This window comes from Manduca sexta, chromosome 26 (assembly GCF_014839805.1).
Source record: "Manduca sexta isolate Smith_Timp_Sample1 chromosome 26, JHU_Msex_v1.0, whole genome shotgun sequence".
Taxonomy (NCBI): domain Eukaryota; kingdom Metazoa; phylum Arthropoda; class Insecta; order Lepidoptera; family Sphingidae; genus Manduca; species Manduca sexta.
Genome location: NC_051140.1, coordinates 341,201 through 353,156, shown reverse-complemented (window position 1 = coordinate 353,156; position 11,956 = coordinate 341,201). Strand labels below are relative to the sequence as shown.

At 37.1% G+C, this 11,956-nt stretch overlaps 2 protein-coding genes across 2 annotated transcripts; both read left to right on the top strand.

Annotated features, from left to right (window-relative positions):
- Nucleotides 1–253: 253 nt before the first annotated feature.
- Nucleotides 254–7,900, top strand: LOC115451940 (aldo-keto reductase family 1 member B1). Its single transcript, XM_030180360.2, has 7 exons — nt 254–428; nt 4,322–4,464; nt 5,668–5,809; nt 5,995–6,189; nt 6,836–7,035; nt 7,217–7,372; nt 7,782–7,900. Exons 1-7 carry the CDS (start codon nt 357–359, stop codon nt 7,819–7,821), a joined length of 948 nt encoding a protein of 315 aa, XP_030036220.1. The 5' UTR covers nt 254–356; the 3' UTR covers nt 7,822–7,900.
- A 218-nt stretch (nt 7,901–8,118) lies between these two features.
- Nucleotides 8,119–11,736, top strand: LOC115451933 (zinc finger protein 420). The gene is made up of 5 exons (XM_037443018.1): nt 8,119–8,387; nt 8,763–9,251; nt 9,588–9,713; nt 10,520–10,645; nt 11,500–11,736. The coding sequence occupies exons 1-5, from the start codon at nt 8,271–8,273 to the stop codon at nt 11,596–11,598; spliced, it is 957 nt and encodes a 318-aa protein (XP_037298915.1). The 5' UTR covers nt 8,119–8,270; the 3' UTR covers nt 11,599–11,736.
- The last annotated feature ends 220 nt before the right edge of the window (nt 11,737–11,956 follow it).

Genomic DNA, 11,956 nt, shown 5'->3' with positions numbered 1-11,956 from the left:
TTTTCTTCGAAAGTTATGTACCTACACCAAAAATATAAAGAAATGTAACGCATACGGTCTACATATTAGCTGAATTTTATGTAAGGTAGAAAAGTTTTGTGCACTACGCCACGATCTCCCAAAATGCTATTAGTAAGCCATTTTTTCCTTTCCATAAATGTAATCCCTAAAAATTCTTAATTGTACTTTCAAATTATAACAGACGACAAAAAGTTGCAATAACTTGTCAAACATAATCGCATCAGTGGAACGACCCCTTAACCGTATTGATAAACTAATGGATCGTCAGCCGCGAATCAGTTAGCTGCGAACTTTCATACAGTTAAGTTATAATTATCGTCTACCCCTGTAACAAAATGGCTGCCGGTGTTCCAGTAATCTTCAACAATGGACATACCTGCCCCGTCATCGGATTGGGCACTTGGAAGGTTAGAATGGACCTTTTATAAATTTTGTGGTTAAATATTTTTTTCAAGATTCTAAACATTTTTGACCCAATTTAAATATTTGTGACACTTTTTAAATTTTATAGACTTTCTAAACACATCTCTTCGTCAAGAAGAGAATAATAAAATCCTATCGGATTCATACACTTTAGGTATCTTTTAATTTTAGGTTTAGCCATATAAAGTATGTTCCCATGAGGTTATAGTTTTTATTTTTATTTCCGCACTAAAATCATGTTATTTTTATTAGTTTTAATAACAGATTGTTTTAAAAAAGGTTTAAAATCGAAAATAGACGTAGCGATAAATTTGTATCATTTCAAAACTACCCTACAAACCTTCGCGATTTTAAATGACTCAGCATTTATTCCCTAGGTTAAAAATCTTGAGATTTAAACTTAACAGCTAGATTTCCATTTGAAACACGCTTTTCAATCACAGAAATTTAAATTTCGGCCCGATAACGTAGCCTCGTCTTCTATCACACTATGAGATAATAATAAATTTCTTGAACACCTGGATATCTTGCTCTAGTTCTTTAGCTTTCTAATGGATATTATTATCTGCCATACCTATAACTAACAACTGTTACTCTTGTATTGTTTCTAAAATACTATTTCTTTTTTTATACTGCATCCAGTCGCGTGCTCGGAATGATTGGTTGTGCTATGATAGTGGGGTACAGCTGAAAATCAGTGCTGTTTAATAACGTATACTGAGCTAGTATTCCATCTACCACACATGATTTCTTTTTATTGTATTCAATGAAGTGACGAGCTTGCCATTCGCCTGATGGTAAACTATACGACCTCCCATAAACAGTAGAAACACTATCCAACACCTTTAATTACAAAGTATTGTTTGGTATTCCACTGCGCTGGCCATCCTGAGACATGAGATGTTAAGTCTTATTATGTCCAGTGGGTCCACTGGCTAAAACGTTGCAAGAAATACATTCTATAAATTAATAAAATGTGTTAATTGTATGCTTTTTTATACATTTTTTTGTTTTGATGTGTGCAGAAAAATAATAGTTTAAATGTATAATTTCCTTGCGGGTTAAAGATAGTTCTGCATTCCCGGTCTCAACGAGCTGTACCGCTCGGAGTCTTATAAAAAGATACGCTCTTAGTACTTAGTTACTGTTAATACTACCAGGAATTACAGGGCCGGTTGCGAGAGTATTATGGTTGCACTTTTGTCTATTCCTCAAGGTGGTCGAAGGCGATAATACGCAATATAAGGGGCCGTTAAATATTATAAGCTCTAAACAGGGGTGCGGGTCCATGGTTTGCTTATTTTTTATGACATGTGGAACGGGGATGGAGAGTGATTACGTCAGAAATATTTATTAATAAATCAAAAAAATAAAGAAATTAAAACATATTTTTAAACTGTATACCTACTTATGCTTACATAGCATGGGAGAAAGGGGTGAAAAACAGTTAATTTTGCTGATAAATGGGTCGCGGGGTGAGCGGTGAGGAATACGAATGTTTCCTTAATGACTGTTTTTATGATTTTTTTCCTCAATGACTGTTAATCAGTAGTCACACCTGTGTAAAATATAATCTAATTTAATGTAAAGTAATCAGGGCTTGGAATCACATAACATTAATATAACATAAAAGGTGTTATCTAAAATCATATCTTTGATCAGTGATAAAGCTATAACCTAGACAAGAAAAATATAAAAACTAATTAGATTTTTTTATTCAAATATGTCAACTACGGAATACAATAGTGATAGGATTCTAGATAGATATAAACTATATTATTATTTTGATCCCAGAATTATTATCTATATTTAATACTCGCTGTGCTCGCGGCTTCTCCCGCGTGGAAATCTGTGTGTCACAAAGGTTTTCCCGAGTAAATCCTGACCCACGTTTTTTTTTGCAACCACGACAGTAATCGTTATATTTTAGTCAATTTACATAAAACTGTAATGAACTATTAACCTAAACCTTCGTCAAGAATTACACTATCTTTTAGTAAAAATCATACAAAAACCCGTTCAGTAGATTTTGAGAAAATCGATCACATACAGACACAGCTTTTGGGGACTTAGATTTATAGTATGTATAGATTTTATCGTTTTAATTATTCGATGTAAGGATGAAGACAACGATATATAGTTTATTAATAGAGTGATGAATAACTTATTGATAAGGGACGAATCTAACTGTCATCAATCATGCACGAGGATGCCTTGGCAATGATAACCGGACGCGAATACAACAAACCTTGAAACAGGGTTTGTCAACTACGAAATAAGTTTTATATTTCGTTTACTAGATTTTGTTCGCGGCTTTCCCTGCCTTAAAGTGTTTTCCAGTATACAAGCACCACTATATATATTTTCCCGGGATAATATAGCCTATATCCTTCCCAGGGTCCCAAACTATCTCCATACAAAATTTCATCCAAATCGGATCAATAATGTTTGAGTTTATCGCTTTCAAACGGAGACGCGGCTGGAAGACTTTGTTTTAAATATGATATGATAGCTTTTGCCTGCGTCTCCGTCCGCATGAAGTTGTTTTGGGATAGATATTTTCCTGGGATAAAAAGTAGCATAGAGCACTTAGGAGTAATGTTGTTTCCTATTAGTAAAAAAAAAACAGTCAGTTCAGTAGCCTCTGATATTTGTGCATTAAAACTAACAAACTCTTCAGCTTTATGATATTAGTATAAATAAAACGTTGCGGTAGTTCTGTTTGATTTATTGAATATATTATGCGTAGAGCAGAGCATTGAGATCTCCCTTTTTATTGAGTGGTTTTTAAGGGCGACTAGGATTTATATTTATTCTTCTGTGGATGAAATACTTCACAATGATATATATAACAAATATCTAATATAAGTACTTAGTTATATAGTTTCTCCCTCTTTTCTTGAAACTTTGCCGTGTTCACAGGGTCCACAATTATGTCACGTGTATTAAAATGTAACATCTTTTGTACAAAATGATTAAGGAGTGCAATAAACTTTGAATTTGATTACTTAATTAAAATTAAAACATTAGTTAAAACTGTCTATGATATGGTGGTTTACAAATAATTTAAATAAAAGACTAAAGCAGTCTAAAAGTTTAATACAAATATTCGTCACAATTACCGAATTACAGTAAAAAACGTAATATCGTACAGAATGTAACAGCTAACTGAATATGTAACGTGTTAATTAGTTAGTATTATTTCAGCGAGTGCTAAATATCGCTCAATGTTATGTAAACTTGGATTCCTTATAAGGCAATTAGAAGTTCGCGTTTCGAGAATTACAAAGCGACAACACTATATTAAGAGCGTTTATTTCCGCGTGTCTGGTATCACGCGGCTTAGGCGGCGGTAGGACACAAAATTTGACCCTAAGGCACCAAAGGGAAGAAAAAAGTAATTTCAGCAAATAACTCACGCACGACATAAGATCGTTATTCTAATGAAAATATCTTAAAAACTAATTTTATTACCACGCTAGTAAGCATGATAATTTTTGTAACATTTTTCTATACAGAGAAGATTAATATTCCGTAGACCGCTTTCGATCTCAATTTTACTGTCCCTCATTTTTACTGCTCTGGGCATTTGCCCGGCATCTTAGACCGGACACTGTTTCCCAACAATGATTTAAGGATTGACTAACTATTATTAACTTTACATATAATCACAAAACCCAATTTGTCGAACCAGTGTCTGAGATGGGGGACCTACGTATCAAATAGCGGACCTTCCCCATCTCTGACCCTTATACTTGATCAACCCAATATGACATTTTACCCAAATCTCATATCGATAATAAGTTCTCCTCATGTCGAATCATTCAGGTAGAAAAAACACTATTGTTAGCTAATCGGTTATATCTTTAATTCCCAGTCGCAGCCGGGCGAGGTGACGCAAGCCGTAAAAGATGCCATCGACATCGGGTACCGACACATCGACTGCGCGCACATCTACCTCAACGAGAAGGAAGTGGGAGAGGCTCTCAAGGCTAAGTTCGAGGAAGGTGTCGTTAAAAGGTTCGTTTCACTTGCTTATATCCCAAACTACATGTAAACATGTAGGAAAACATGAGAGATGTGAAGCAACGGCATGTTTTTTTTCTGACAGATACCAGTCAATTCAGTCATCATTCGAATAAAAAACGGCATGACTTGACAAAAATTATAGTATTAACTGCATAATAGCACATTTAGTTCTGAAATTTGAGTAAATAAACAAAGTTTAAGTGCTATGTTTAATTAAACTTTTTAAATCAGCAAACAGAATTTATAGAATCTCATTCCGCGGTCACTCAGTGCTCATCAAGTACCTAAGTCGATATAATTCTATTATGGACAGACGCAATAAATTCCAAAATTGTCTGTAATTTTAGATTTATTGAATCAATAATTAATAATTTACAGATGTTTGCCACTGTCGGGCCTTAGTATACATAGATTAACGTCAGCACATAAGCAAAATGTTATATAAATATTTGCGCATGTTCAAGGACCTGATAAAATAATCGGACAGCTTGTTATAAATTTAGTCGAGGTTTTTTTTGTCCTTAATTATGGAGATTTGTCATGTATTATGACTGTCACTTCACACGTCTTCTGTGATCGGCGCCTACTCATTTCTCGTATACCCAAAATACAAGGTCCAGACTAGTATATAATTCTTATTCCGGCTTGAGCAAGCAGATATAGGGAAACATGGAAATAAAAAAAAATGGGATTTTGTCGCGGTTTTTTTTTATTATGATTTTCTCCAACGTTTCGAAGACTGCATCCTTTATAGCAACGGGGCAGACTGAGGCGTGGTCATCCGAAAATCAGAAAAATAATTTTATTTCGATGTCTAATATTCGCATAAACATAAGAAATCATTAGATATAATAAATTTATAAGTAAAGCTTGATTATTTTCATATCCTTACGTACATTTTTGACTGTCTCGGCGGCATCATTGTATAGCGTGCGCGTTACCACTTACCACACAGGTCTCGGGGTCAAATCCCGTGAGGCAAAGTGATATTGGGTTTTACTACTAAGTATCAGCCCAAAGTCTGGAATCTGTGCCCGATATGGCGTTAGGCTCGCCTCCTATCACATCATGGGGCGGAATGCACATGGCGAAAAGGTGCTCTACTTTCGCCTCTACTTACAGTCTGCCACAGCCTAGTTTGTATATATGTATATGTAGAGGACCAACTCAACTATCATTTCCATTTATTTCCAGAGAAGACATTTTCATCACATCGAAACTGTGGTGCACATTCCACCGACCTGACCTGGTCGAAGGCGCCATCAAGACCACGCTTGAAAACCTCGGTCTGGAGTACCTCGACCTCTATCTCATCCATTGGCCACAAGCGTTCAAGGTAACTTCTGGACGACTTTGACTGCTGGCGGGAGGATACCGAATATTTTGTTCCGGCGCTCGTCAGTTCGAGACTAGCATTAGCATTAAAGCTTGCCTCCCCTTCTACTTTCTTCTCTGCCTTTCCATCCAAGATTTTTTTATAAATTTACGATCTAAACCCTGAATTATTTGATGATATTACAGGAAGGTGATGACCTATTCCCGAAGGATGAGTCGGATAAAGTGATCCCGTCAGCCGTGGACTACGTGGACACGTGGAAGGCGCTGGAGGGGCTCGTGGAGAAGGGCCTGACACGCTCCATCGGCCTCTCAAACTTTAACAAGAAACAGATCGACAGAGTGCTCGAGGCGGCCAAGATCAAGCCTGCTGTTCTACAGGTACTTAGTTATCACAACACCAAAAATAATTATTTTTCAACACTGTTGACAATGTTCAAAAATTATACAACAAAAGATTCTTTAGTAGATACAGATAAAACCATGTCAATGTCTTCGTAAATGAGAAAAATTAAAGGCTCATTAGAAACGAGACATCACCTAATGACGTCACACTTCATACTGCCATATTGCCACATATTTGAAATGAAGAATTTGCGAGACAATAGATAATTTTGCATTTGACAGAATGGACAGTAAATTGTCTACAGACTGGTTTCAGTCCCATCATTCTAATTTTTTGTGTTGTTTTTGCTTGCGGTCTCAGTAAATTTTTAATAATTTAAAAGGTTGACGATGAAAGAAAATATTGTGAAGAATCCTGCATATTTGAGAAGTTCTCTATAGGAATTTTAAGGATGTGAAGTCTACCAATCCGCATTAGGCCAGCATGATGGGAGGCCTAATCCTTTTCAGTACTAGAGGTGCCCATGCCCAGCAGTGGGACAGTATACAATACAAGACTGATAGTTAAATTTATAGTTTTCATATACGTGTTACTGCAGGTGAAGAAGGGACAATCAGCTAGAAAAACCTTTAAGGCCTCTTCTCCAAAAGAATATATTGGACTCTATTTTCTTATATCCAGATCGAAGTCCACCCATACCTGAACCAGCAGAAGTTGTTCGACTACTGCAAGACCAGAGACATTGCGGTGACTGCGTACTCCCCACTCGGCTCTCCAGACAGGCCCTGGGCGAAGCCCGGAGACCCGCAGCTGCTGGAGGACCCGAGGCTCAAGGTCATCGCCGATAAATACAACAAGACCCCTGCACAAGTGCTTATCAGGTAACTAACACACTTTGTGGTATGCCATCTGCGCAATTTCCTCTGGATATTTTTAGATCTATGAATTTTTAAAATCTATAATAAAAACGTGCCCATTTTGAACACATCAAAATCATCATAATTTTCGTTCTTTCGTTTAGATATGAGGTTTATTAATTTTAAATAATTTTCCCTTTTGCAGATATGCGATAGACCGCGGCATGATCGTGATCCCAAAGTCGGTGACGAAGAGTCGCATCGCGCAAAACTTCAGCGTGTTTGACTTCCAACTCACCCTGGACGATATCAAAGAGATCTCTGGCCTCGAGTGCAACGGACGTCTCTGTACCATGGGAGAGTAAGTGCTCTATATTTATTTTCTTTTTGGTCTTAAATACTTTGTAAAGATACCGGAAATATCACGGTATTGCTAAAATATCGTGGTGATTTCAGTTTGATTCGATTAAAAGAAAAAAATATTATACCTATATATAATTATTTTACTTATGGATATTCACAAATGTTGCATCTTTTCTCCGATAGGAACAAATTAACCCTCTGAGACGATATTATGATCTGCAAACATGGCAAAGCTGTTTTTGCACTTCTACCAAATCTTTTAGAGTAGTAAACAACTGATCCGAAAATGTTATTTAAAAATAATGTAATATGAAATTTTTTGAAATAAAATATTATAAAACCTAGTTCCAGCCAATACCTATTTATTATTTTATTATATATTATAATGATATTTCTTTTTGTTTCAGCACGCACCACCCGGACTATCCTTTCCACGATGAATTTTAAACGCGGCTAACAATTTTTAAGTTATTTTTGTTTATTTATTATTTTTACAAGTAATAAATGTTACTTTAATTATTATTTACTTGCATGTTTTATTTCCTAAACAAATTTTCCTTTCTAAAACACATTTTCAATTCGTACTCAAATGGAAAAAAAATAAATTATGATTAGGATAAATCAAAACAATTAAATATCTTAAAAAAAAAAAAATACATTCTTGGTATATTCATTTCTTGTAATTATTATCATAATATACTAACGCATAGCTTTAAGGCTGTGCGTTCTTATCCGCCATTTTGTACCCATTATGCGGCCGGTTTACAATTTCACCCGTTAATCCAGTCGCAAGCACAAATTGCCGCTTTCTCTCTTGGTTGGATATTATTATGTCAGACGCGACTATACCCGACTAGTATTCTGTTCCGAGATTACGGCTTCAATTATATTGCAAAATGTCGCCAGATTTGTGTAGATTGTGTTTGTCTGAAGATAATTTGAGTGATATTTTTGTCAAAAAAGAATACTCTACGAAATATTCGGCGGTATTGTACGCCGCAACTGGATTAAATGTAAGTTACATATGTGTATACTCTATTGTTTTTGCAAAATGGTTGTACAATACAGCGAAGGATGGAATACTATCAATTTACTGTAATAACAAAAATAATTTTATGATGTCTAGGAAATCAATGCTAGCATTGATAATGTGTGATACTATTTACTTAATTAACGTTATAGAGAAAATTATTTAAAACGATACTAAGCGATACTATTTACCTATAAATTGACAACTTCACCTACCACGACATAAAGTGATCCCATAGGTAAGTAGGCGCACAAGTTAGGCCGAAGGCGATACTTCCGTAAGACATCTCTGTATTGGTTAAGATCTTCATTATTTTAGTTCTCTGGAACTTAATTTCTTAACTAATACTTATTTTTAGATTACTCCTGAAGATGGATTGCCGCAACAAATTTGTAAAAATTGTACGGATTTATTAAATTCCGCTCTAAAGCTTCGAAAACAGAGTCATTCGTCTGCAACAAAACTGATACACATAGGTTACAAATTAATCGAAAATAATATTAACTATGAACAAATAGATATCTCTCAAATACAGAATTTTAAAGATATTTCTGAAACTTACGAGGATTATGAAAATATAAACGGATTACCAGAATTAGAAATTAGTGTTGAATGTGATAGATTGTCGCAAAGCGATCTGGAAGAAAGCGACAATGGCGCCAAAAATAAAACGTATACTCAAGAAATGAGTCGAAAAGAGAAACGGCAGATGTATTTAGATATGGTGGATGGAGTATTCAACCCTCAGGGTCCAGTAAAATGCAAGATTTGCAAGAAAACGGTCAGTAAGTGGACGTGTTTCATCAGCCATGCGAAGTTGCATGTCGGTTTCAAATTTATTTGTGAAGTAAGTATGTTTTTATTCTAATATCTAAGGCTGTAATTAATTGACTGTTTTAATATATTGTTATACTACTGAGCACGGGCCTTTTATACTACGCTAGGGTTAATTATGGATCAGCGAAAAAGCACTCGATAATAATGAATACCTATAACATATTATGTACATTTTTTATTTAGTACTTACATGGTCCCAAATATTCACTGTACTGTGTATCACGGGCATCACTTAAGAAATATCCCAGCATATAGTAGAATGATTAGCTAGTAGCTTAGACCCCGAGGATATTTTTGCGATTTCACGACGATAGCGAGATACCTTGCATGATAATTCTTGGTCCAGTTCTGCGGCAAGAGCTTCATATCGTCGACGCAGCTGAAGCGGCACTGCAGGTCGTACCACGGCATGAAGAGGGAACTACCCTGCCAACACTGCAATTTCTTGGCGCTGGATAAAGCCCAGCTCATAGTGAGTAAATTCGACTTGCATGGAGATACGTGCAAGTGTCCGTATTTTTATTAATTTTACACGTTTGTTAGCCTGTCAAGGGCCGGCTTTTACAAACACGCCGGACTTTGGGTGAGCGCATGACGCTCGCAATCCTTGAAAATTAAGTCACCACGCTGAGGGCAATCTACTAACGGGTTACATACCTCGGCTCGGGACGGCCACTGGGAGAGGATGAAACATCAACGATTAAAGAGGAGCCCGTATATTCGTCGTTTATGCTATGTCTGGCGCAATGTACCACTGTGCACGCACTGAGTTTTTTTATTGTATATGAATTATTTTATTGGTGGTTAGCGATACGGCCGCTCATGTACAGCAGCAACACCGTACAGACATTTGAATTACAAAATGCTTGGCACTACTGCGTTCATTACCTTAAAACAAATGTTTTTAAGTAATTAGGTACACTGGCTGTAAAGGGTGGAAAGACCAAGACGGAACGCGCCAGTATTTGCACATTGCACGTTAACAAACCTAGGTAGATATAAAAGAAGACCGGGCTTGGCTGCAGTAGGCATAGAAGAGGGCCTCGGATAGCCGCAGACGGACGGACGGTCGATGGCGCAGATATGTGCTAGCGTGCAGATTACAGTTAGATAGTGTAAAACTGCTTGGCATACGATGGACCGACGCGGCGACAATTTCAAAACGGCGCTCACTTAGAGAGGCTTTCGTTCAACAGTGGACAGATTGACATTGACTGATCTCTCGCAAACCAAAGAGCTGCTTCTTAATAGTTTAAATTCCCTCCACTGTGTCACCAGCTCCATGAGCGGAGACTGCACACGGGCGAGCGGCCGTTCGTGTGCGACTCATGCGGCGCCTCCTACTACAGTCGCCGGTGCCTGCTGCAGCACCTGGAGAGCCACCGCGCCACCGCCACGGTCCAGGTCAGACACTACACAGCTTAGGGCCTGTATCACTGTCGAAGTAAACGCTAATTGTGGAATATAGGGCGACCAGCGCCTCAATGGATAGTTAACAAAGAAGTGCATTGAGTATATACTAACTAGGGAATAAAACTAAGGTGAACATAAACAGTTCCTTTACAAACTATTAAAAAACTTCCCTCAATTTGCGTTTTAAATGCCTGCTTAGTTCATTATTTTGTCTCCTACTTTGCTATTGAGAGTAGTGAACAATTAACATTCCCAAGTTCTCCCTATCTTTTTTTATTAATGTTGCGGAATAAAGATTAATGTCCTCTGAGACTCGTCATAAAATGCATGCTACTGCTGATCCTGTCTTACACGAATTACAATGCCAAGTAGGAAGGCGAAAAATTAAAAAAAAAATCTTAACGAGCTAATCTAATAATAAAGCCAAGACTACTTAAATAATAATAATATCATCTAGAAATTGGACTCCCACGACCCTTGCGTTACTTTGGGCCCTGAAACAAGATGAAAGTAGAAATGCCCCGAAGCCTGCTTACATCCTGACACCGCAAAACTATAGTAACATTGAACTCGAAGGTAATGACGCCGCAAACGTCGATCACCATAATTATTAATGCTACTATCACATCATGAATCAGAGATTATCGGACACTCCAATTTTAAGGCGTTTTTTTTTTTAATTGCTTTGAATGACGAGACGAGCTTGCTCTTCGCCTGATGGTAAGCGATACGACCGCCCATAAACAGTAGAAACACCATCCAACACCTTGAATTACAAAGTATTGTTCGGTATTCCACTGCACTCGCCATCCTGAGATATGATGTTAAGTTTTATTGTTTTCCAGTGCCCCCGATGTCCTGCGCTGTTGAAATCTAAGAGACACCTCGCCAGACACACGTACAGCGCCCACGGCTCCAGGAACAAGAGGAAGACCAAACCTTAGGCGACTGCTGGTCTCAAGGGTAGCTAATTCGTTAATTTGCAAGCAAATCTCTTATTGCGATATATTAGGTCATACGCGAAAGTTGTCAATAAGAACTTAATATTCATGGAGGTAGAATATATTATCTTTTTTACTGTTTTGAGATTATTATTTTTTTGCTCTGAACACGCGTTGTCCCTTCCACCACTGGGGTGATTGCAACAGTTAATGGACTCCAGAAATATGGCATCATCCGAACGCTCGCTGAACTGAAACCTTTACCCTATATACACCATTCACAGGTGTTCCAATGGCTGTCAAATAAATATAAAGATTGGCCAATTGCGGGATAGCGGCTATGCAAGAAGCTTATAACGGT